Below are 25,346 nucleotides of genomic sequence, written 5' to 3' on the forward strand. Positions count from 1 at the left end.
TGTCCCAACCTACCTACTAGTAGGGTTAATTACACGTTTGTGAGATCGTTTCCATTCGTTAGATCATCATAGTTAAATTATAAAACAAAAAAGTCAATTATCCAAACGTAAAATAATCATATTTAAATCATGAAAGAAAATCATGTGTTCAAATATTAAAAGTAAGAGGTGGTTTTCCGTTAAACCGGTTTCACGGTGAAACCGATTTTCGAATGACACTACTTCAGCATACAAATGACAAGTCATTTGTATGCTGCATGTGTCATTTTCCGAACGAAGTAGTGTCATTCGGGAATCCGGTTTCACCGTGAAACCGGTTTCGCGGGAGTTTTTGTGTAAAAATAATGGTATCATTTTAAAATTTTGACTATGAATCAGTTACACGATTTTTACTTTTTTTTTAATAAGTTACATAAATAAATAAAGAAATTTAAAGATCACATCACGATGAACTCAAACTCAGACCTTCGACATTAACCATTTACTGTTATACCAACACACGCACACGAGTCAGTTACACGATTATTTGTGGTGGTTAGATCTATAAATATAAGGGAGCTATAGCCTATAGGTATAGAATAATAGAATCAGTTTCACCTTCATTTATATTTTCCTAATGGAAGCCCACCACCAAGCATTCGATTTTTGGTGTCTCACCAATATTGAGGTAGCCACGAATTGAGTGTGTCCAATTTGTTGAAACATGAATATTGGTAACAAATTCGATGCAATGCAGGAAACATCGTTGCTTAAACACGCAGCAAAATTGGAGCAAGTGAGAGATATGTTGATGAAAATCGATCAAGACTCGTTGAGAAGTCTAGAGCTCGTGGATACAATCCAACGCCTTGGCCTCTGCTATCACTTCAAACACGAGATTGAAGCCATTCTCCATCGCCAACATCTAGCCCACACCTCCAATCATTGCGCCACCCTTTTCGAGGCTTCGCTTCGTTTCCGTTTGCTCAGGCAGCACGGATGCCGAGTCGTTGCAGGTACTCGTGAATACAGTAAAATAACTAAATCTTTTTATATTTGAAAAAAAAAATGATTAGCGATAATGAATGTGGCTGCATAGCGTCACTCTAAAAAAAATCAGTTTGTTTATACAGATGACTTTTTGGGACAGTTTCTACGCGACGGGGAGCTGAAATTCGGTCTAGTTAGTGAAACGAGGGGGTTGATGGCGATGCAGGAGGCGTCGCATTTGAACACGGGAGGTGAAGAAATCCTGCATGAAGCTGCGAGGTTTAGCTCTTGCTGCCTAAACAATAAGGCCATGATTGATTGCGTGGATGCGAGGGTGGTGAAGTACTGTTTGAGTTATCCACAGCACAAGACGGTGGCTGTTTTCGCCGCCAAGAATTATCTTCAATTTGTGAATGACGAAAATCATCATGCCTTGCGAGAGCTTGCAGAGTTCGAATTCGCATACATCGATTCCTTGCACAAGCACGAAATCCTTCGAGTTGTCGAGTAAGTTCATTATCAAGTAATTATTTTTTCATATAAAAAAAAGGGTTAATAGTATATATATACACACACACACACATATATATATATATATAGGAATTGGTTCAATTGAGAAGCTCAAATGTGTTGAGAAGTTGAGAAGCAATGTAATAGATGAACATGTTAGATGTTAGTACATTTTGATGAACATGGTAATTAGACACTATATAAATAAATTCTTTGAATATACCAAATACAACTGACGAACATACGAATCTATTTAATTTGTTAAAAAATACGTCACCGCCAATGATCGAACCCCAGATCAAACTCGTGTTCATAAAAACTAATTGGCATGTTCATCTATTAAATTGCTTCTCAACTTCTCAACACATTTGAGCTTCTCAATATAACCTAACCCCATATATATATATATATATATATATATATATATATATATATATATATATATATATATATATATATATATGTCCCGGATTTTTAACATCTTTCATGAAATGTCTTGCTGTACAAATTTTGGTGACGAAAAGATGACAAAAAATCCTGAAATTTCGTCATTTTCCAACAATGATGGTCTCTCCCTAATATGGTTTTCCAGTAATGTCGGCTCCAAAATATTACACATCCAGCGAGATATAAGTCATCTTTTCATTACTGAATTTTGTACGGTGGGACATTTTATTGAAAATGCTGAAAGTTAGGAGTTTTTTTAAGTGAAAACGAATGTTGGGAATATTTTATGAAAAACGTTGGAAATTTGGGATATAAGACACTATTAACCGAAAAAAATTAAAACATATTTATTTAAATTTAATTTTGTAGATGGTGGAAGGGGCTGCGGGTGAGCGAGGAGCTAAAATCGTCGAGGAATCAGCCGTTGAAATGGCACGTGTGGTCGATGGCGATCCTAAGGGATCCGAGTTGGTCCAAACATAGAATTATGCTAACAAAGCCAATATCGCTTGTCTATGTCGTAGACGATGTATTTGATCTTTATGGTACTATTCAAGACCTCACTCACTTCACCCAAGCTGTTAAAGGGTAAATAATTAATCTTAATTAATTCTACATGAAAATTAATTAATCGAGAATATATGAAATTATGATTTGTTATTGGTTGCGTGCAGATGGGATAGTTGTGCAAGTAATGAGCTACCAAGTTACATGAAAACATGCTTCAATGCCATTTATGACACCACCAACGAAATTAGCAGCTTCATCTATCGTGAGCATGGATGGAACCCCATTAATTTCCTCAAAGAAGAGGTGCAGATTTAATTAATTAATTCAATATTATATATTTGAGCTAATTAAAATGAATAGTATATATTAATTACAGTGGGGAAGCTTGATGGATGCATTTCTTGTGGAAGCAAAATGGCTTAGAAGTGGAGAATTGGTGGAGGCGGAGAAATATCTCAAGAATGGAGTGATAAGCACAGGAGTGCCTATGGTGCTATCTCATCTCTTCTTCCTAATGGGAAACCCTCCCACAAACCAAACTCAATTACTACTCAATGATCCTCACGGACTCACACATTCCGTCGCCAAGCTCCTTAGGCTCCTCGACGACCTGGAGGTAAGATGAGTACACATCGAAATCAATTATCATTACTTTCACAAACTGAAACAACTGACTCACCAATTATCTATTCTTAAGGGGCGTTTATTTGGAAGACTGACCTTGGTAGATAAAAATAGTAAAGTTAATCATTTGTTTACTTTGATAGATGGAACTTTGGAATATCCCAAGACCCTTGACTATTTTTATCATCTAAAGCTACTATTGAATACAAAAATACCCAATCATAAATTTTACCAGTCATACAAAGTAAACGACTCTTAGGTTGTTTCTAATGTATTGCATCTATTTAAGCTAGGTAAGAAAATATTATTCGTTTTTATTACTATTATATATATACTTGTTTTTTTATAATAAAAAACAAACTGTATGAATTGCCTAAAAAAATCTGGCTCAAGGCTGTGGTCCTCGAATCCCGCACGAGTAATTAATGGGAATTTCTGGCTTCTCCACTGAATTTTTGAGTATGTAGGACGAGGAAGAAGAAGAATACGACGGATCGTACGTGGAATGCTACATGAAGGAAGGGAAGGTAGAATCACGGGAAGGTGCGCGAGAGCACGTGATGAAGATGGTTTCGGCGACGTGGGAAAACATCAACAAGCATATGTATGGCTTCTCTTCCGCAACTCATTTCTCTCCATGTTTCACAAGGGCTTGTCTCAACGCAGCGCGTATGGTTCCGGCTATGTATAGCTATGACAAAGATCATCGTCTTCTCCTCTCCACCGTCGCCAAATCACTCCTATGTTAGAATTATTGCTTTCTTGATTTCGCCACACATTGATTGCGTGGTTATAATGATGTATGCTGTCAAAAACATGTGTGATTTGTACTATTTTTTGGATGTTTTCTAGGTGGTTTTTGTTGTGTCCCTATCTTTGTTTGGAGGCACTACATGCAACCATTTTTCATACTAGTATTTTCAATGTCTTTTTTATGTCTTTCGTTTCAGGTGTGGACTTGCTAGAATATTAATTATTTGAGTTTATATTACACCAAATAACACAAATATTTGTACGAGCTCTGCCCTATGCCAGAGACAAAAGTGACAATTCCAGTTTCTACAAATTAAAGTGACAATTATTCTAAAACATATATCAATTATGAATAAATTATCTGTTAGAACCGGGTACACGATCGAGATATTACAAAATGAATATTTTGAGATATTACAACTCAAAATAATTGAAAATATTACAAAGAAAATAATTTGAGAAATTACAACTCAAATAAATGTATACAACTGAAATATACTGTATAAATAAATTATACGTATAAACTAAGTCGAGTCGAGATGAATCTCTTCCCGCAAGAAGATTATCGCCCCGGTAGTGCTCTTCGGTTTAGGCGTATCTTCCCCAAAGGTAAAACGACTTCGTCTCGTCGGATGTAGCACCACAATCCGGCGAGCTCCGGCGAACTGAATAAGGATCGAAAACTGAGCTAGAGGTGGAATGCAGAATGCAGACTATTTTGTGAGTTGTGAGTTGTGAGTTTTCAGAGTGAATTCTAAAGCTCACCACACACCCATATTTATAGGTGTTAAACCGAGTGTAAACGGATCGGCAGTCAACTCCGGCGGCTGCGGTAGGTGGCCGCAATCGTTGAACGCAGAAGTTGAAACAGTCAATTCCGGCGGCTGCGGTAGGTGGCCGCAATCGTTGAACGCAGAAGTTGAAACTGATTTTCCCTCTTCAACATCCAAACTTTGACATACAATATCTCACTCACCGGAAATCGGTTTTGAGACTTCAAGTATATCACGTTGATCTACTCGAGATGTAGATTAACATCCAATTATTATTTTAATTAAATAATAAATATTTAATTAAATAATAATTTTCAGATTTGGCATAAAACCATATTTCCAACAATCCCCCACATGAGTGAGAAATCAGTATGCGTAATTAAAATAATAATTGGATGTTAATCTACATCTCGAGTAGATCAACGTGATATACTTGAAGTCTCAAAACCGATTTCCGGTGAGTGAGATATTGTATGTCAAAGTTTGGATGTTGAAGAGGGAAAATCAGTTTCAACTTCTGCGTTCAACGATTGCGGCCACCTACCGCAGCCGCCGGAATTGACTGTTTCAACTTCTGCGTTCAACGATTGCGGCCACCTACCGCAGCCGCCGGAGTTGACTGCCGATCCGTTCACACTCGGTTTAACACCTATAAATATGGGTGTGTGGTGAGCTTTAGAATTCACTCTGAAAACTCACAACTCACAACTCACAAAATAGTCTGCATTCTGCATTCCACCTCTAGCTCAGTTTTCGATCCTTATTCAGTTCGCCGGAGCTCGCCGGATTGTGGTGCTACATCCGCCGAGACGTAGTCGTTTTACCTTTGGGGAAGATACGCCAAACCGAAGAGCACTACCGGGGCGATAATCTTCTTGCGGGAAGAGATTCATCTCGACTCGACTTATTTTATACGTATAATTTATTTATACTGTATATTTCAGTTGTATAAAATTATTTGAGTTGTAATTTCTCAAATTATTTTCTTTGTAATATTTTCAATTATTTTGAGTTGTAATATCTCAAAATATTTATTGTAATATCTCGATCGTGTACCCGGTTCTAACAATCGCAAGAAGATTAATTTTCTCTGCCGTTGATACACGTTCGAGAAATGGCTCACACCGACGTCAATATGGATGGCTCCACCACCTCTGCAACCATCGGTTCAACCACGTCGTCAATATTTTCCTCGTTTGCATCAACGGGGGCTTCATCGTCAACATCTAGAACTATTGGTCTTGCCGAGAAACCATCAACGTTCTCAGGCAAGAACTTCAAATATTGGCAAGAGAAGATGCTATTCTACCTCACAACTGTGGGGTTTGCCTGATTCTTAATGGAGGATAAACCTCCAACCCCGAGTGAAGGGGAAGGGGAGACAAGCAAAGAAATTCGTGCCGGATATTTGAACTGGTGCCGCGGCGACTACTTGTGCCGTAACACCGTTCTCATGTCTCTGGACGAACGGCTCTACCGTGTTTTCAAGGTTCATGAAACCGCGAAACAATTGTGGGAGGCCCTTGATCTGAAATATCAAGTGGACAAGGCAAATACTACCAAGTATATTGTCGCCAAATGGTTGGAATATAAAATGGTCGACTCCCGACCATTGATGGACCAAGTGGAAGACTTCCAAAATCTTTCACATGAGGTTCAAGCCGAAGGGATGCCCTTGGCGGATGCATTGCTCGTTGCAATCATCATAGAGAAATTACCTCCTAGTTGGAGGAAATTTCAAAACCTTTTGAAGCATGAGCGCTCGGAGATGTCCGTGCCGATATTGTTATCCAAGCTTCAAATGGAGGATCACGTGAGAAGTCGTGATCAAAAGGGAAAAGCTCCGATGGAGGCAAAGGCCAATCTCGCCGAGAAAGGCGGTCCCTACAACAAACGTGGTCGCCCTAACCCTAATAATAAGGGTAAAGGGAAGCAAAGCGATAGTCAACCATCAAAGTTTGATGGTGTATGTTATAATTGTGACAAAAAAGGTCACATGGCTAAGGATTGCCGCAAGCCAAAGCGGAAGAAAGCAAATGGCAACGTGAACAACGTCGAGAAGGACTTCGACGATTGGAACCACGATGACTTTGCTGCCATGATCTCCGAGGTGAATCATGTGGACAACCCGAACGCTTGGTTCGTGGACACCGGCGCTACCGTCCATATATGCATAAATCGTGAGTTGTTCCACAACTACAAAGAAGTGGAAAACAAAACAATAATGGAGGCTAGCGAACGGACATCCCAAGTCCTCGGCATGGGAGATGTGATTCTTCAACTCACGTCGGGCGTGGAGATCACATTGAAAGACGTATTACACGTTCCAACTGTCCGAAAGAATTTAATTTCGGGCTTTAGGCTTACGAATAAGGATTTTGAATTGTTTTTCAAATCTGACTATGTTGTAATACGCAAGTGGGGAAAGTTCCTAGGGAAAGGCTATGCCTCCGAAGGACTTTTCAAACTTGGTGTAAGAGCTTGTAAGCCTGCCAAGGCTAAGATCAATAAAGATGCATCAACCTCTTCTGCTTACTTGATTGAGTGTTCTGATTTATGGCATTGTAGACTTGGACATGTTAATCTAAATGCTATAAAGAGATTAGTAAAAATGAATTTACTAAAAGTTGATGAATACAACTCACAAGAAAAATGTGAAGTTTGTGTTGAAGCCAAAATGGCTAAGTTACCGTTTAAATCGGTAAAAAGGAGCACTCAACCTTTGGAACTTATTCACACCGATGTTTGTGATTTAAAGTTCGTGCAAACTAGAGGTGGCAAGAAGTACTTTATCACCTTTATAGACGATTGCACAAAGTATTGTTACCTTTACTTATTGAAAAGTAAAGATGAGGCTATTGAAGCTTTTATAAACTTCAAAAATGAAGCCGAGAATCAACTTGGATGTCGAATTAAGATGGTTCGAAGTGATAGAGGTGGAGAGTATGTAGCTCCGTTTGCTGAATTATGCAACGAAAGTGGTATAATCCATCAAACGACGGCTCCTTATTCACCACAATCTAACGGCGTTGCTGAACGCAAGAATCGAACTCTTAAGGAGATGATGAATGCCTTGTTGATTAGTTCAGGATTACCCCAGAACATGTGGGGGGAAGCTGTCTTAACGGCCAACTATATCTTGAACAAGATTCCACTCAAAGGGAAAGATGTAACTCCCTATGAGCTATGGAAAGGAAGGAAACCTTCGTATAAATACCTCAAAGTGTGGGGGTGTTTAGCCAAGGTAGAAGTGCCTTTACCAAAGCAAGTTACAATAGGACCTAAAACGGTGGATTGTATCTTCATTGGTCATGCACTTAATAGCAGTGCCTATCGTTTTATAGTGCACAGATCGGAGATACCTGATATACATGTTGGGACAACGATAGAATCAAGGAATGCTATATTCTTTGAAAATATCTATCCTAACAAGGATAAAGGTACATCGAACTCTAATGATGGAGTTGATGGTGATGCTACAGGTTCTAAACCTATGGAAGTAGCTAGTAATTCTACTCAAGTAGATGATGCCACGGGTTCTAATCATGTACCACCTAATAGGAAAAGATCAAGGTCTAAACCTATGGATGTAGAACCGAGACGTGGGGAACGAGTTAGAAAAGCTAATGTCTATGGACCGGATTATGTTGTCTTGATGCTAGATGGCGAACCGGTGACGATTAAAGAAGCTATGTCTGGCTCAGATGCAGCTCTCTGGAAAGAAGCCATCGATATTGAGATTGATTCCATTATGCAGAATCATACTTGGGTGTTAGTGGATCTACCACCTGGAAGTAAAGCTTTAGGATGCAAATGGATCCTAAAGAAGAAGTACAAATCTGATGGTACTATAGATAAGTACAAAGCCCGACTTGTCGTTCAAGGTTTCAGGCAGAAAGAAGGGTACGATTTCTTCGATACCTATTCACCTGTGACCAGACTAACATCTATTCGGATGCTTCTCGCTATTGCTGCCTTGCACAATCTTGAGATTCACCAAATGGATGTGAAAACTGCGTTCTTGTATGGCGAGTTGGAAGATGAAATATATATGAAGCAACCTGAAGGGTTTGTAGTACCTGGGCAAGAGCACAAAGTATGCAAACTTCAAAGGTCTTTATATGGGTTGAAGCAAGCACCGCTTCAATGGCATTTAAAATTTGACAGTGTAATGTTGTCAAATGGATTCAGAATCAATGAGTGCGATAAATGTGTCTACATTAAGAATTCTAATAACGGATATGTTATTGTTTGTCTTTATGTAGATGACATGCTCATCATGGGAAGTAATTCCCGAGTGATTCAAGAAACCAAAGGCATGCTAAGTAAAAATTTTAGCATGAAAGATATGGGCTTAGCTGATGTTATCCTTGGAATTAAAATTCTAAGAAGACCTGAAGGTATTACTATAACACAATCTCACTACGTTGAGAAAGTGTTAAAGAAATTCAACGCTTTTGACAAGCCAATAGCTAAGACACCATGGGAACCTAGTGTGCATTTGAGTGTACACAAGGGAGAACCTGTTGACGCGATAGAATATGCGAAGATTATTGGGAGCTTGTTGTATCTAACAAATTGCACTCGTCCCGATATAGCATGCTCGGTCAACAAGTTGGGCAGCTTTACAGCTAACCCTAGTAATGAACATTGGAAAGCTCTTGAAAGGGTTTTGAGATATTTGAAATATACTCAAAACTATGCGATTCATTATACTAGGGAACCCTCTGTACTTGAAGGGTACTGTGATGCAAATTGGATATCTGATGCCAAAGACTCGTTTTCAACGAGCGGTTATGTATTCACTGTGGGGGGTGGTGCTGTGTCTTGGAAATCCAAGAAGCAAACATGTATTGCTAGATCGACCATGGAATCAGAATTCATAGCTTTGGATAAAGCTGGTGAAGAAGCCGAGTGGCTTAAAAATTTCCTCGAGGATATTCCATGTTGGTCGAAACCTGTGTCGTCCGTAATAATTCATTGTGATAGTCAAGCTGCTATCGGACGAGCACAAAACCATTTGTATAACGGTAAGTCGAGACATATTCGTCGACGTCATAATACCGTGAGACATATGATCACTAGTGGAGTTATCACAATTGATTATATAAGATCAATTGATAACATAGCGGATCCTTTGACAAAAAGTATCCATCGAGATCAAATGTATAAACTGTTAGGGGGAATGGGTTTGAAGTCCACAAATTAAGGATAATTATAGTGGCAACCCAACCATGATGACTGGAGGATCCCAAGAACTTGGTTCAATGGGACAACTAAGCTATGAAAATCCGTGTGTTGAACACTCGAATTGCCTATTCCTTGTAGAACAGTGAGTGTTCGAAAACCTGCACGTGGTGAGGTTAAGTCTTTGACTTTTAATGACTCTAGAACTCCTCGAAGAGGACAAGTATAGCAGGATACTTGAGTTAAGAGTCACCTATGTAAGTGTGAAGTGGGGCCGCTTCGATTGAAACACTTATGAATCCAAAGAGGTGTTCCAAGGCCTGTAATGGACACAAACGTGAGAACGAATAAGGATTGAAGCAATATTGTGTCAATATTGTTGACTAAGTATACACCGAGGAGGACTAGTTCAAGGAACACAATCCACTAGGCCGCCGGTATACTCGATAATATTGACTATGGCAGGTTCAAAGCCACAAGCTACCTTTCCAAAAGCAATGTTGTTTCTTAAGAAGACTGAGCTAAATGTCTGCATACATACGCATACTGATTTCTCACTCATGTGGGGGATTGTTGGAAATATGGTTTTATGCCAAATCTAAAAATTATTATTTAATTAAATATTTATTATTTAATTAAAATAATAATTGGATGTTAATCTACATCTCGAGTAGATCAACGTGATATACTTGAAGTCTCAAAACCGATTTCCGGTGAGTGAGATATTGTATGTCAAAGTTTGGATGTTGAAGAGGGAAAATCAGTTTCAACTTCTGCGTTCAACGATTGCGGCCACCTACCGCAGCCGCCGGAATTGACTGTTTCAACTTCTGCGTTCAACGATTGCGGCCACCTACCGCAGCCGCCGGAGTTGACTGCCGATCCGTTCACACTCGGTTTAACACCTATAAATATGGGTGTGTGGTGAGCTTTAGAATTCACTCTGAAAACTCACAACTCACAACTCACAAAATAGTCTGCATTCTGCATTCCACCTCTAGCTCAGTTTTCGATCCTTATTCAGTTCGCCGGAGCTCGCCGGATTGTGGTGCTACATCCGCCGAGACGTAGTCGTTTTACCTTTGGGGAAGATACGCCAAACCGAAGAGCACTACCGGGGCGATAATCTTCTTGCGGGAAGAGATTCATCTCGACTCGACTTATTTTATACGTATAATTTATTTATACTGTATATTTCAGTTGTATAAAATTATTTGAGTTGTAATTTCTCAAATTATTTTCTTTGTAATATTTTCAATTATTTTGAGTTGTAATATCTCAAAATATTTATTGTAATATCTCGATCGTGTACCCGGTTCTAACATTATCAATTGATATGAATGAATAAAGGTGTAATTCTTATGAATGGGTGTGATGAAGGAGAGCCTACATGAGTGTGCCTCAATAAGTAAAAGAAGAAGAAGAGAAAAGAGTGTTCGACACGTTGAAATTCAATTCAGCATGCAACCATGAGTCGACATTATAACTTTAAAAAGTTAGTAATCATTCGACAATTTTCATTAGGGTTGATAAAATGATAATTTGGTTAACCCGTAATCAATCCGATACCATTTGGTATATATTATTCAAATACCCGTTAATTGTATTTATCAATTAACGAAATAGGGTTCAATGAGTTATCGAGCATATGCATTGATTAGCGGGTATATACCCAATTACTCATGATAGTCGATCAATATTTAGAATTATTACTTCATGATTTATATATTTAACTACCTATTTTTAAAATATACAATTGAATTACAACGTACTACTCCCTCCGTCCCGGAAATAAGTTACTCTTTTTCCTTTTTGAGACGTCCCCTAAATAAGTTCATCTTTCTTTCTTTCCATTTTTGGACAACTATCCCACCACTAATAATACTTTATTTATTCTTACTTTTCACTTTTTCACCACTCTCAATACTAATTATAATACCTTTTCACCTTTTCACCATTTCCAATACTAATTATAATATATTTTTCTCCACTATCAATACACTTTACTGTTTTTCCTTAAAACCCGTGCCGTCCCCAAAGAGGAACTTATTTTGGGGACGGAGGGAGTATTATTTTGATACTCTCTTCGTCCTTCAAAATCTTCCTCTTTTTTTATTTTGTGTGTCCCCAAAACATCTTCCTAATCTATTTTTGAAAACAATTACTCCTTACTTTTACAATTTCACTTTTTGCGGGATCCATTCTCCACTTTCACTAACTATTACTCTTACAATTTCACTTTTTGTGAGACTCTTTCTCCACTTTCACTAACTATTATTCTTATAATTTCACTTTTTGTGGAACTCATTCTTCATTTATTAAATATATAATTAATTTTTATTAAAACTCGTGTTATTTTTGGTTATAAAGATACTCCATCCGTCCCACTGTATGTGAGACCTTTTCTTTGGACACGAAAATTGAAAAAAATATATTTTATTTGTAGGTGAAAAAGTGAAAATGTGTTTAAATGATAAAATCTTTCTCAAAAAAGGAAAGAGTCTCACTTACAGTGAGACTCGACGCCTTAAATAGAAAGAGTCTCAAATATAATGAGACGGAGAGAGCATTTGGGAGACGGAGGGAGTATGTCGTAATAACAGGTGCTCATGATAATTTGAACTTTTAGTCCATGATGAAGTTCCTTCTTCATCAGACAATTGAACTCGAAATGCGAGTAGCCGTATTTGAATGTAGCCAATTTATGATACCCGCAGAAAATAAAAATATGCGTCCAATACAAATCAAATCCTTTATCATGGGCCATTGGGCCGGAGAAAGAGAAGTAGCTGTGTTTCGTTGCAGTGTGGGCTGGGTTTCAAAATTTCTACAACTCCAAAATAATTAGACCAAGGGTGCATGGTATAAATTTATTATGAAAAAAATAAGTAATAATAAAAATTTATATATTTAAATATATTTTTATTTCTTTTCTCATTTTATACAAAAAAGAATTTCACCATATTTTGTTTCTTCTTTTCACTTCAAGAAGGGATACTATTTTCACTTCAAATGGTGACCTTCTCTTTTGTATAAAATGAGGAAACAAAATGAAACATTTATAGGCAAAAAAAATTTGCGCCCGAAGCCATTAGGTCGAGGGCACATTTGCCTAGGCGTCACGCATCACGTCGCCCCCCTCTTCGCGCATATGCGCGGGTTGCGGGGGCAGAAACTGGCATCCCGTGCGCCCCGGCGCGCAGCTGGCCCAAATACGATCCCTCGGTGACTCGTGTCATGACAAGTGGTGGTTGAACAACTCACTTTCATGTCGTGATTCTGCGTCGTCGATATGGGCATCCGTAAACGACCCAATGGTGTCGGCGCCGCACGGCGCCCCACCTTCGACCGCGACCCAGATCAGGCAGGATTACCCGCTGAGTTTAAGCATATCAATAAGTGGAGGAAAATAAACTTACAAGGATTTCCCTAGTAACGACGAGCGAACCGAAAAGAGTTCAATTTTGCATTAAACGTAAAAGAATTTATGATGAAATCCTCTCAAAAGAGACAGAGGCGGGTTTTAATTTCTTTAGGATTTACTAATGTAATTTTGCATTCAACATTATGTACTTTTATATTTAACATTAAGCTTAAAAATATAAATATACTTTGACTTCATGATGAAATTCTGTTAAAGTATGAAGAGATTGTACCATAAAATTGTAATTTTTTTAGTTTAGTTTATAGTATATTTATTGTGTTTAATTGTATTTATTTTTTGTACTTAATATTAAGCGTTAAAAATATATTTTGTGGAGTACTATTTTTACCACAAATACCGTTCAAAACTTAAAAGAATACGAAAAATATCAATAATTTGATAAATATTATGATTAACAAATGAGATTGCCTAAGCAACTAAGAGTTGTGTACTACTCCCCCGTCCGGCTTCAAATTACCCTATTTCTATTTTGGGTTGTCCCATTTTAAATGAGCCAATTCATATTTTGAAATATTTAACACTACTTTTTTTATGGTCTCACCATCACTTTACACCTTCATCACACATTCTTTAATCTCTGTGTCGAAAAATTTAGGGTCCATTTTAAGCGGGACCGATGGAGTATACGATTATTTTGTCATTTTAGTTTTTTGAAGGAATGTACTATATAATTATTTCTATATATGGTGTGTGTCACAAATTGAGACGATATTCCACAAATTTTATGTACACATCCACAAAAAAATTGTACAATACAAACATAAATTGGGTGTATATTTTTGTGTTTCTTAATCCAGTCCATAGATTCCAGAAGGCATTTTCTACAAATATTTAATCCAAAAGTAAAGAATATTTATTTCATCACGTATAAATTAAAGTTGTAAGAAATAAAGTATGAAATCAAGTATATTAATGTGTTTGCTTCTCTTTCCAGTTTCCTTTACAACCAAACAAATAATAAGAGTTGAGTTGTGTTCTACTCATTCTCTCATACTTCTGTGTTCTGACCAAACACTCATAACTCTTCAAACTTTTCCGTATTCCTCTCAAGAAATCATGAGCAACGAATAGTAAGACCGCCCTAAATTCTTATTCCTAGTTAGTTTTCGCTATTTCTCTTCTTAAAATTGTTTTTCCCCTTCTTTTTTGTAGCGATTACTTGTTCAAGCTTCTCTTAATCGGTGACTCCTCTGTCGGCAAGTCTTGTCTTCTTCTGAGATTCGCGGTATGTTGACCTTAGTCGCTTGTTTGATTTGTGCTATACTATCTGTGTTATCGCTAATTCGTTTTGGAAGATCAGTGACGTGTGTTTGTTCGGATGATTTTTTGGTGTTTATTTTTTATTGTTGGGTTGGAAAATTACTAGACCGAGTTTATAGGGGCTTTCTGTGTCTTGTTATGAAATGCGTGTTTCTTTTCCCTGAAAACTAATTTTTGCCGGTTGATTTATAGGATGATTCGTATGTGGACAGTTACATTAGCACCATTGGAGTTGATTTTGTAAGTTCACTTCCTGTTTCATAACCTTTTTGATTGTTGTTGTCATGTTCTATTAGTTAATTTGGGCTTTCACATGATTATGCTGCTGCTACTTTTGTAGAAAATAAGGACAGTGGAGCTGGATGGGAAGACAATCAAGCTTCAGATTGTGAGTTAAATATTATGTACAATTGTCATTGCATGTGATCTCTCATTTGATGATATTGTATTTTGCCCGTCCTTTTGGCTACTGTACTGCATGTCCGTTTTTTTGTTTGTTTATTTAGGATTATCCTAAATGATATTGTTTGTTTGTTTGTTTGTTTAGGATTAACCTAAATGATCCTCAAATTTTAAGAATCTTGGGCCGTCTTTGGTTATGTTTCTATTGGAAACTATCATTTACATTTTATAGCGATGATTTTCTGGTTTCTGTTATGTTTAGTCATCTGAGTTTGCACAGGGTTTTATAGGAATTAAAGTTAGAAAATGTTCGGTTTTGAACGTTTTATTGGTGGCTGCTCATGTAAGAATGTAATGCAAATGCCATTTTTCATAAGTTGGTGCATATAACTACGTAAGTAGTGAGTTATGCTGAAACGTGTTGCCTGAAAATAATAGATAGATGAAAGTGGTGGTGATGGCATCTTGTTTCATTGGTCAGCCTTGAATCCTTGATATGATAATAATCTATTAAGATCATTTCTACATAGTCGGTTTTGGTGTGTAAGGACATTGTTTGTAAATATTAGTATATCTGTTGAAGAAAGAGGTCTTGGGGCTCAATTCTAATATTTTACTTATTTATATGATTATTTGCTAGGATGTTTTGAAAAAGGTGAATGCTAAGCAATGTAGTTTGAAAATTCTTATATATTATGAAGATGTGGGTGGTGGTAGCGAAGTTAACTGGGTAGAATTGTGGGAAGATGAAATAGGTCATTTGCAATGAGATTGATTAACGCAAACTTGATTCATGAATTATTGTGAAAAACTAGAAAGCTGTCATTAAATTGAAACCAGTAAAGCCCTCATATTTCCAAGACCATTGAAGGGATTTTCTTTTCTTTATGTTTAGTTGATTAAAGTCTGTCATATATCTTAAGTTAAGTCGGTTCTTTTAGTATTAAAAATTTGTAATGACTATACAGTATACAAATTAATTTTGGGATTGTTATAGTTTTATTGGTCTCTTGTATGATTCCCATAGTAATTCCGATCTCTTGTCGCTTCAACAAGTATATTTTCCTCTGCCAAAGCAGCATAGAGAGATTTCATTTGGTGCCTTTTCTGCATCCTGGCCTAGTGTGCCAACAGCTGAGCCATTCAACATGTGTGATTGTGAATGCTTCTGAAATTGCTCATAATATTAATTATACAATTGCACACTGTATTTCATAGAATTTGTTATGATTACACTACCACTAAAATATACACTCTAAAGGGAATAATGGAATTGACAAGTTATACCATTTTGCTATTTCTAGGGAATGATTGATTCTCTTACCGGCATTTGGAAGAACATGTACATTCCATATTTGATACCCCATATAAGCTCAAAAATCTGGACTTACTATGGTATTTTTTTTTGTCTATTTATGATTATCCAGTGGGATACTGCTGGCCAGGAGCGGTTCCGGACTATCACTAGCAGTTACTATCGAGGAGCTCATGGGATCATTGTAAGAAAGATCTTGATATCATTATTCACGTCTTTTGTGTTTGGTCCTTGTACACAGTCATAATTCCTTCAAAGTTATTTTGTATGAATGGAATGTGTCGAGTACTTGAGTATATTGAATATAACTTTCCTTTTCAAATGGTCATTCATTTTGTCATCATTTTAACTTTCTATTTGGGCATGGATATGCCATAAATAAATCACAGTTTACATGAATTAATATGACCTGGTATATATCCTGTTGGGATTCTAGGTTTTTGCTTTTGATTCGGCTATATATTCTAGAAAGCAAGCTCAACTACACAAGTACTGATGGCTGAGAAAACCGTTTGTTGGTAGCACTAATTTGATTACTTTTCTATCGATGTGCAGCAACTTCAACATGACTTGGTAATCTTTTCTGCTGTAAATGTTTTAATGACCACATTTATCGAGTTTTCTCATCAGTTGGCACTTTAAAATTTTGAGCCTTCTATTATTTATTCCTGCAATATGACTTACATACTTAGTTCATTTTGCATTCTGATTTCTCTACTCGAATAATGCCATGTGTTTGAATTGCAATAGATTGTGTATGATGTTACCGAGATGGAGAGCTTCAACAATGTCAAGCAGTGGCTTAACGAAATAGATAGATATGCAAATGACAGTGTTTGCAAGCTTTTGGTGGGTAACAAATGTGATTTGGTTGAGAACAAAGTCGTGGACACACAAACAGCAAAGGTGATTATCTTGTGCTGACTATATTACATCTGCTTCATTTTCTTCATCACCCCCCTCCCCTCAAAAAAAAAAAAAATCCTCTTTCGACTACTTGTAGTCATTTTGAGAAATGAACAAACTATATGCATGTGGATATGGAGAATCTGATTGAGTTTTTACAAATCTTTCTTAAACTCCAGTCATATTTACTAGATATGTATCGAGTCTGTATGGAGACATGATAAACCATACAAACTGCAAGTATTATAACCATGTAACACTTTTAACAAATGAAAAATGCACATCAATATTGATTATAGCAAGTCAAACTCTACTATGCTAGTTAATCTCCTTATGATTTATGTGATTTTTAGATCTTTCTTAGTATTTACTGTATTAACTTTTGCACTGGATTGGACTTACAGGCATTTGCAGATGAGCTTGGGATTCCTTTCCTTGAGACAAGTGCAAAAGATTCAATTAATGTGGAACAGGCTTTCTTGACTATGGCTGGGGAGATTAAGAAAAAGTAAAGCTACTAACTATTGATGAATAAATTATACGTGATCTAGCTCATCAGTGCAAGTATATGACATTCTCATATGCTTAGCATAACTTTTTTACTCAGTATAGTCTATACTTTCAAACTGGAGCTTCTGTTGGGTTCTTGATCTATTCACCGGCTTTATGCATGAAACAATGTGTTTTGTGATGGCAAAGTATCTGAAGTTGTTTCGTTCGGGGTTGGTGGTGATAGTTGTTATTTTACCCTGGTCTTGTGCCAGATGTTTGAAATTTCTGAAGCTGTTCATCGTTTGCCAGACATATCTAACGGAAGTGTAATTGCAGGATGGGTAACCAGCCGACAGCAAACAAGTCGTCAGCGAGTACGGTCCAGATCAAGGGACAGCCAATTGAGCAGAAAAGCAACTGCTGTGGCTAAGTGTAATATTTGTTTACTGTTAGAAGACTGTAAAAAACTGATGACAATTAACCGTTGGTGGCATTGTCCTTTTGGCTACTTGGAACTCAACTGCAGACTGTTAATATGTCCCTAACTCTTTTGTTTGTTTGTTTATTTACTTATTTGTCTTCTAAAATGTGAAGATTAGGAATTGGTTGAAATGACACTTCTTTGAATGTGTTGCAAATCATTGGTATTGTGATGGTGTTTTGTTCTCGACAAGCCTAAACATGAACATAACACAACAGTGAATACGAGCTTCAACTTTTTTTTCTCAATATTAAAAAAAGTATCTGTTAAATACTTATTAAAATTTGTGTCATCCATAAAGTATTATACTCCCTCCGTCCCAAACGAAATGTCCTGTTTTTCTTTTTGGGTTGTCCCAAACAAAATGTCCTGTTTCCTTTTTTGGCAATACACTCTCTCTCTACACTTAATATTTAAATAATTTCCACCAACCCGCTTTATCTACTTTATACACATTTCTTAATCTACGTGCCGAAAAGAAATAGGTCATTTCGTTTAGGACGGAGGGAGTACTCTTCATTGGACAGAGGGAATCGACGGAATATATAAAATGATATCAACACAATTTTCTACATTTTAATGATAGTCATAAGTTTTTATTTTATTTTATGCTTTTAGTAAATAGCTCTGGAAAATAATTATTACTATTAGAATAGTAAATTATAACTTTAAATATTTTTAATCAAGTATGTTTGTATAACTAATTTATTTGACATGCTAAATCCCAGCCTGAAAAAGTGAGAAAATTCCTGCTTTCAAACAGTTTTAACTCACCCAACTATTCTTTGATCAATATCTGAGGCAGCTGTTGTTTAGAGTTCATTTAAACTAAACATAACGTCACTCGAAATAAACAAATATAAATATATAATAAATATAGTATCAAAGTCGAAAGAAACAATATAATTATCCAATGACATTTCTTAAGAAAGCCTCATCTACACTACGAATCAAGACATGTGCAAGGTGTTCAATAGAGAAATATCAAAATAATAAAATCACAACAGAAACCGGCAAACGGCAAAATGGCAAAATAGAAAAGACGATTACGACGTCGAGCAGCATGTCTTCTTAGTGTCGGTGTCTTGTGGACCAACAACAAGAGTCTTTCCCTCTTTGATATTTGTTGCAGGCTCATCTGAAGATAGAGGTTTCTTACTGATTATACGGTATATTTCTGAAAGGATGGTTTGGAACGACTTCTCCACATTAGTGGCCTCCAGAGCCGAGGTTTCAATGAACGAGAGCCCCTCCTTTTCTGCAAAACTTTGAGCATCCTCTGTCGCAACAGCCCTAAGATGCTTGAGATCGGTCTTATTTCCTATGAGCATAATAACGATGTTGGAATCTGCATGGTCCCTCAGCTCCTTCAACCAGCGACTCACATTCTCAAATGTGGTAGGTTTTGTGACATCATACACAAGAAGAGCGCCTAGAGCACCACGATAATATGCACTTGTTATGGCCCTGTATCTCTCTTGCCCAGCTGTGTCCCATATCTGAGCCTTCACTGTTCTTCCCTCAACCTGCAAACTCGATGTTGAATGAATTCTTAATTTTTTGGTCTCACTGAATTTAATGTGACAAGCAGACAGAAACCAACTAAAAATAATGGCGCACTGGATGTAAATAAAATTTTCCAATTCTTACATGATTCATTCAAAAACAACCCTAAACAGTACCAAAAGTCAACGAAAGATTTAGAGACTGATAACATCTTGAAAGAGCTTGGTTATGAACTTAAGGTTTTTGTTGATAGTCCAGCATTCTTTCACAATATGAAAGAACGTTTTATGTCTTAACATCTTGACATTAATTTTAATGCATCAAAAGTTCAAAACAAGTTCAGAAACTGGAGTGTCCCAAGTACCAGACTTTGAGTAGAAACTTCCTAAACTTTTTGATTCTTGAATATACAGCAACATAGTCTTTGTTACACATAAAAGCATATGATACATCTTTTTCTATGCAGCCTCAGAATCAACCAAAACAACAGTCATGAACAAACCAACATGACTATCAAATTGATGCACTCTATAATTACCACATGTATGTTATTGTATCATTTTATAAGTTGCTTTACCCAAGGCTAATACTGCTATGAAGCCGAAAGAGCAACATATGTCTACAATTCTCATTTAATTTATGCAACAAATCTAAACCCCAGAACCTGGATTTTAGATTTTAAGTCAGGTCATAGTTGTCATTTAGAGAAGTGGCATGAAATTTTACTCATATGCAGAACAGAAGCATGTGGCTATCTCTCTCCTCCCAAAACCACGCATGCACAAACATGGTCATGCAACGAGAGTTCGAAGATGTAAGAAAGATAATGCTTCAATTATTTTCAGGACTAGCTAATTAGTGTGAGACATTGGTTACGCTTGTTCTCCTCACATTTATTAATCTTTATGCACATGTCCTCTTTCCTTACAGTTTCCACACTGTTCGTTGCAAAATAAGGAATATATCGTCCGTGCCATACTTATAATCCAGACAAAGTAAGAAAGTTGTATAATTAGACCTACAAGCAAAAGAATTTCAAGACTCAAAACTCCATTGATGACCATCATTAATGGAACCATAACTTTACACAAACATTTAAAACATGTCCTAGATACTGCACTTAATGGATTGCATAAAGTTTACTATTTTCGTGTGTGATTTTGCGTCTATACATAGTAGATGGATAGCAAAAATTGCACCGGAAACCCATAATTATTCACATCAAAGCTGCATAATCGCCAAATCGTAATTATGAATAAACAAACTGCAAATAGCTATTGAAGACAAGATCTGCCCTTATAACAAAGAGATCTACACATCCCAAACCCACAAACAAAAATCGAAAATTCGAATAAAAAAGACGAAAATTCACTCAATTCAAACAATCAAGTGACGCGTGGCCTCAAGAAGGCAGCGATTACACCATTTCCTTCTTAACCACAACCCGAAATTAGAACTAATTTCATACTAAGAATAGCAGAAGCACTAAAAGATGAAAACAATTATAAATTTTGGAAACCTGAAGAGTGCGAGTAGCGAACTCGACGCCGATAGTTGATTTAGATTCCAAACAAAACTCGTTGCGCGTGAATCGGGACAGCAAGTTCGATTTCCCGACGCCTGAATCGCCGATTAATACAACTTTGAACAAGTAATCGTACTCATCATCGGCTCTCCGACCCATTTATCAAGTCAAAATCAAATCAAACCTACTGAAATGATCAAATGTTTTTCCTGCCTTCGGTTTTGGCAGTAAAGCAATTGATAGCTATGGAGTGAGTTTTATTTGATTTTTTAAATAAATGGTTTTCCTGTAATGGCCGAAACGCCCTTCGATTTTCTGGAAATATCTGAATTTGCTAATTTTTAGCAACTTTCAAATTTTGAATTTTGAATGATATAGATTCTGATAACATTTGTTTCGCTGGGGATTTTAATTAGGGTTAATTATCGGATTCATTGATTCAACACTATTTTTATATTGATTTGTAACTTTAGCATTACTTTTTTTAATCGATGCAATTTATCCCTAAAAAAAAAAAAAAAACGATGCAATTTGGAACATCAACTTACAAATTTTTATAGCTTTGGTATCCCTAAATATTTTCAATAGTACACATTTATAATTTAATCATTGTGGTCTAAGATTACTATTTTTGATTTATTAGATCTCATATTAATAGCTAATCTGCATTCGAGCCTTACAAACATATTTATTTCATTTTAGTCAAATTATAATGTATGCAGCCAACCTTTTTCCTAGATAAATTTTATGTAATTTTCATTTTTGGTAACAACCTTCTTAAATTTGATTTATGCAAAAAGACCATTAATTTCACAATCTTAAAATCAGTCTCTACTCATGAATAATGCACTCTTTGAGATACAAAATCTTTCTATTAGGAATTTCCAATTTTATAATTTCAATTGAAATTGAATGTCTTTAATTATGAATCCAGACATTCCTGTAATTTATATTGTCTCAATCATCTACGAGTCAAAATGAGATACATGAATTATCAATCACCTTCCAATAAGGCCTCAGTATCAAATTTATGTTGAGAAAAATCAAAAAGAAAAGAAAAAAACGTTTACAAACTCATGTCGACTAATTAGAGATGTCAATTGGGCCAATTCATCGAGTTTCAGGTCAATTCTAATGAGTTGTTGAAATATTTGGATACGGAGAAATTGTATTGAATTTTTTTTGAGTTAAAATGTTGAATCTTAACCCCAAAACGTTCGGGTTTTGGGCTAGCCCATCGAATTAGTCGAAGAAGCGATCAAAAAGGAGTTCAAATAAAAAATAATAGGAGTACAACACAAACTGTAACTTGGTAAAACCATTACCAAACACAATAATAAATCATTTGGAAACATACAAATACAATGTATTCCTTCATCGAGGAGTGGTGAAAAAGAAGAAGCTATGCCGTGCTATGCTATGGTTGTTGAAGAAATGGATAGTCAGTGTAACCAACGACAGGGTGAGAAGTGTAGAAAGTGTTCCTATCATACTTGTTAAGCGGCGCATCCAAACGATACCTCTCCGGCAAATCCGGATTCGCCAAGAAGAGGCGGCCGTACGCCACCAAATCGGCGGCGCCATCATCCACGGCGCAATTCCCCTTAGCCCTGTCGAAGCCATCAGCAACGATGAAGGTGTTGCTGAAGGCCTTCCTCATGGGGAGGAGCTGATCTTCACCACACCCTTCGCTCGCCGTCGCACCCTCGCCTCGCGGCTCGATGACGTGGAGGTACACGAGGTCGAGCTTGCTGAGCGCGTTGGCCATGTAGAGCCCGAGGCCGTCCGGATCCGAGTCCACCGCCTCGTTGAAATCGGTGTAGGGAGACAGCCGCATCCCCACTCTGTGCGATCCTATCTCGTCGCTCACCGCCGCCGCCACCTCCAGAGCGAAGCGGCACCTGTTCTCGAGGCTGCCGCCGTATTCGTCTGTCCTGTCGTTCACTTGATCCTTCATGAACTGCTCCAGTAAGAAGCCGTTGGCGCCGTGTAGCTCGACTCCGTCAAATCCTGCTTCGATAGCGTTGCGAGCAGCCAGCCTGAAATCGTTGACGATGCCGTGGATTTCGTCGGTGGTTAGTTTTCTGGGAGGAGACCAATCTACTCCGTATAAGCCAGGGGTCAATGCCTTGTCTGTTGGTGCGACTGGAGCTTCACCGCCAGGCTGGTAATCTGCACATTATCTAGCATTAATTAGTGCATTTCCCACCAATCTTCAACTAGTCGAGTATGTCAAGCACTAGTGTATTTGTTTCTAAACGTTTACCATTAATGTTCAATGCACACTGATCAAATATAGTTCGCAATTCGAGTAATATAGAACAGTGGGAGAAAGCTTCGAAACTACTCCCTCCGTTTTTTTTAAGTGTCCTATTAAGATAAATTTATTGTTCCTTTTTAAGTGTCATATTTCAAAATTTGAGAATAAAAAATGACAAAGTTCCTACTTTACCTCTTTTTAAGTGTCCTATTTCAAAATTTGAGAATAAATTTATTACACTTTGAAAATAATAAATATGGGCACAAAAGTAATACTCCAATTTCCTTGATATATGTACTTTTTTTTCATGGGACACTTAAAAAAAAACGGAGGGAGTATTAAATAAGGGTAGCTTTATCATTTGAAGCTAAAAATAGTAGGTAAAAACTACCAATAACCTAATAATTAACTCATCAAATTGCACTGATCAAATAGAAACAATACTATGTATGTAAGTTGATAAAAAAAAAAGATTGGGATACCATAAGTAGAGACACGGCCAACGTGCGCCAACTGCACGAAGAAAACACCACCCTTTAAATGGACTGCTTCCACTATAGGTTTCCATGCCTCCACATGCTCCTTTGTCCAAATTCCAGGTGTATCTGGGTATCTATATATACACATATATATCAAAATTGACACAAATATTCTCAAATTATTTGAAATTTAGTAACAATAATTGATTATATTAGTTGTAGAAACATGTAGACTTACCCTTGAGCAGTGTCGGATACACCTGTGCCTTCAGTGATGAGGAGGCCGCCTTTGGTTGCTCGCTGCGAGTAATACAAGGCGGCATGCGGCTGTGGAACGTTGTTGTATGATCGGTTTCTGGTTAATGGTGCTAATACTATTCTGTTCAACGCCACCCAATTAATGAGATATATACACAAAGAAATTGAAGAATTATAAGATATGGAGTATAATGTAGTAAGGAATTTAAACCTGTGGGAGAGTGTGAATTCCCCCATTTTGTGGGGGGTGAGCAGAGGAATAACATCAGTGTCTTCAGCTGCCATAACTCTTGAGATTAATTCTATCTCTTAACTTTGTCTAGTTTTTTAATTAATTCTTGTTCAACCGTGTAAAACAGAGGAGGGATTTATAGTAGTTGCAGAAGCTGCGACAATTGCGTAGGCGATTACATCATTGTCTTCGATATTACTTTCCTCAATCATTTATGCGCGCCATTTTTAAATCAAAGGTCCAAGGGAAAGTGACGTGTGAGAGAGCTAAGGCTGCCGGTTTAATTCAAAGTCAACCTTTTTTGGTCAGCCCGAGTAGATCAAGTAAAAATGAGAATTAAGATCGAAAGTTCTTAAGCGCCAAACAAGAAAGTTTGAATGGTCCAAACTAAAAATAATCGGAGCAAAAAATCGAGTGGGTTGGCCTGATCAATTGATTTTTTTTTTTTACTTATTAAGTCTATAGTTTTGTATCTGTTATAAGGCTAACTGTTTAAATTGAGAAAATATAATTTATCCTTTTATTACAAAAATATAATTATAAAAAAAATTATTTACTATGTTATACTATATGTTTTTTGTTAACTTTATTACTTGATGGACTTACCCGAAAAATGAAAATTTAAGATTTAGGGTCACTGCATAAAATGTATCTATTAGTGACATAGGTTTGATAATTAATATTCGTGTTTAAAAATTAGTGGCTTTAAAAATTTTTAGCTTAAAAAACAGATGTTTGAATGATCCCAATAGAAAATAGTCCTACACCAAATGGGTCCACCTACAAATTAAAATTATAGAGGCGGCTGATCGATCAGATTCGGTATTCATTTCTCGGAGCGTGGGTGCATGGGCTGATGCGCATATGACTGCTAATCTATATCTTATTCGCCATTAGTTTTGGACTTTAATTTGAATTCCTAATTAATATTATTCCATCCATTCTAATTTTTAGTATTCAATTAAAAATGACACAAATTTTAATAAAATGATTGAATTTATTGTGAGTGAAT

General features: G+C 36.8%; 5 protein-coding genes across 8 annotated transcripts in view; 2 read left to right on the forward strand and 3 right to left on the reverse strand.

Annotated features, from left to right (window-relative positions):
- Nucleotides 1–25,346, reverse strand: part of LOC131008955 (uncharacterized) — a 984,029-nt gene that overhangs the window by 103,643 nt on the left and 855,040 nt on the right. The window lies entirely within an intron of this gene.
- Nucleotides 571–3,931, forward strand: LOC131008947 ((3S,6E)-nerolidol synthase 1-like). Its single transcript, XM_057936090.1, has 7 exons — nucleotides 571–667; nucleotides 737–995; nucleotides 1,113–1,476; nucleotides 2,296–2,514; nucleotides 2,601–2,739; nucleotides 2,813–3,052; nucleotides 3,528–3,931. Exons 1-7 carry the CDS (start codon nucleotides 617–619, stop codon nucleotides 3,807–3,809), a joined length of 1,554 nt encoding a protein of 517 aa, XP_057792073.1. The 5' UTR covers nucleotides 571–616; the 3' UTR covers nucleotides 3,810–3,931.
- Nucleotides 14,014–18,231, forward strand: LOC131009021 (ras-related protein RABD1). Of its 2 annotated transcripts, XM_057936210.1 has the most exons (9): nucleotides 14,014–14,060; nucleotides 14,153–14,288; nucleotides 14,371–14,443; nucleotides 14,671–14,718; nucleotides 14,819–14,866; nucleotides 16,308–16,379; nucleotides 16,946–17,101; nucleotides 17,506–17,609; nucleotides 17,930–18,231. In XM_057936210.1, exons 2-9 carry the CDS (start codon nucleotides 14,275–14,277, stop codon nucleotides 18,021–18,023), a joined length of 609 nt encoding a protein of 202 aa, XP_057792193.1. In that variant the 5' UTR covers nucleotides 14,014–14,060; nucleotides 14,153–14,274; the 3' UTR covers nucleotides 18,024–18,231. The 2 variants fall into 2 exon arrangements, with proteins under 2 accessions (XP_057792193.1, XP_057792192.1); XM_057936209.1 differs by lacking the exon at nucleotides 14,014–14,060 and having other exon boundaries at nucleotides 14,135–14,288.
- LOC131009034 (ras-related protein RABA2a) lies at nucleotides 18,925–21,533 on the reverse strand. The gene is made up of 2 exons (XM_057936234.1): nucleotides 21,100–21,533; nucleotides 18,925–19,600 (listed from the first exon to the last, which is right to left on the reverse strand). Exons 1-2 carry the CDS (start codon nucleotides 21,262–21,264, stop codon nucleotides 19,121–19,123), a joined length of 645 nt encoding a protein of 214 aa, XP_057792217.1. The 5' UTR covers nucleotides 21,265–21,533; the 3' UTR covers nucleotides 18,925–19,120.
- LOC131008968 (12-oxophytodienoate reductase 1-like) lies at nucleotides 22,409–24,531 on the reverse strand. Of its 2 annotated transcripts, XM_057936126.1 has the most exons (4): nucleotides 24,314–24,531; nucleotides 24,083–24,223; nucleotides 23,848–23,978; nucleotides 22,409–23,277 (listed from the first exon to the last, which is right to left on the reverse strand). In XM_057936126.1, the coding sequence occupies exons 1-4, from the start codon at nucleotides 24,385–24,387 to the stop codon at nucleotides 22,523–22,525; spliced, it is 1,101 nt and encodes a 366-aa protein (XP_057792109.1). In that variant the 5' UTR covers nucleotides 24,388–24,531; the 3' UTR covers nucleotides 22,409–22,522. The 2 variants fall into 2 exon arrangements, with proteins under 2 accessions (XP_057792109.1, XP_057792108.1); XM_057936125.1 differs by having other exon boundaries at nucleotides 24,083–24,402.

This window comes from Salvia miltiorrhiza, chromosome 2 (genome assembly GCF_028751815.1).
Source record: "Salvia miltiorrhiza cultivar Shanhuang (shh) chromosome 2, IMPLAD_Smil_shh, whole genome shotgun sequence".
Lineage (NCBI taxonomy): Eukaryota > Viridiplantae > Streptophyta > Magnoliopsida > Lamiales > Lamiaceae > Salvia > Salvia miltiorrhiza.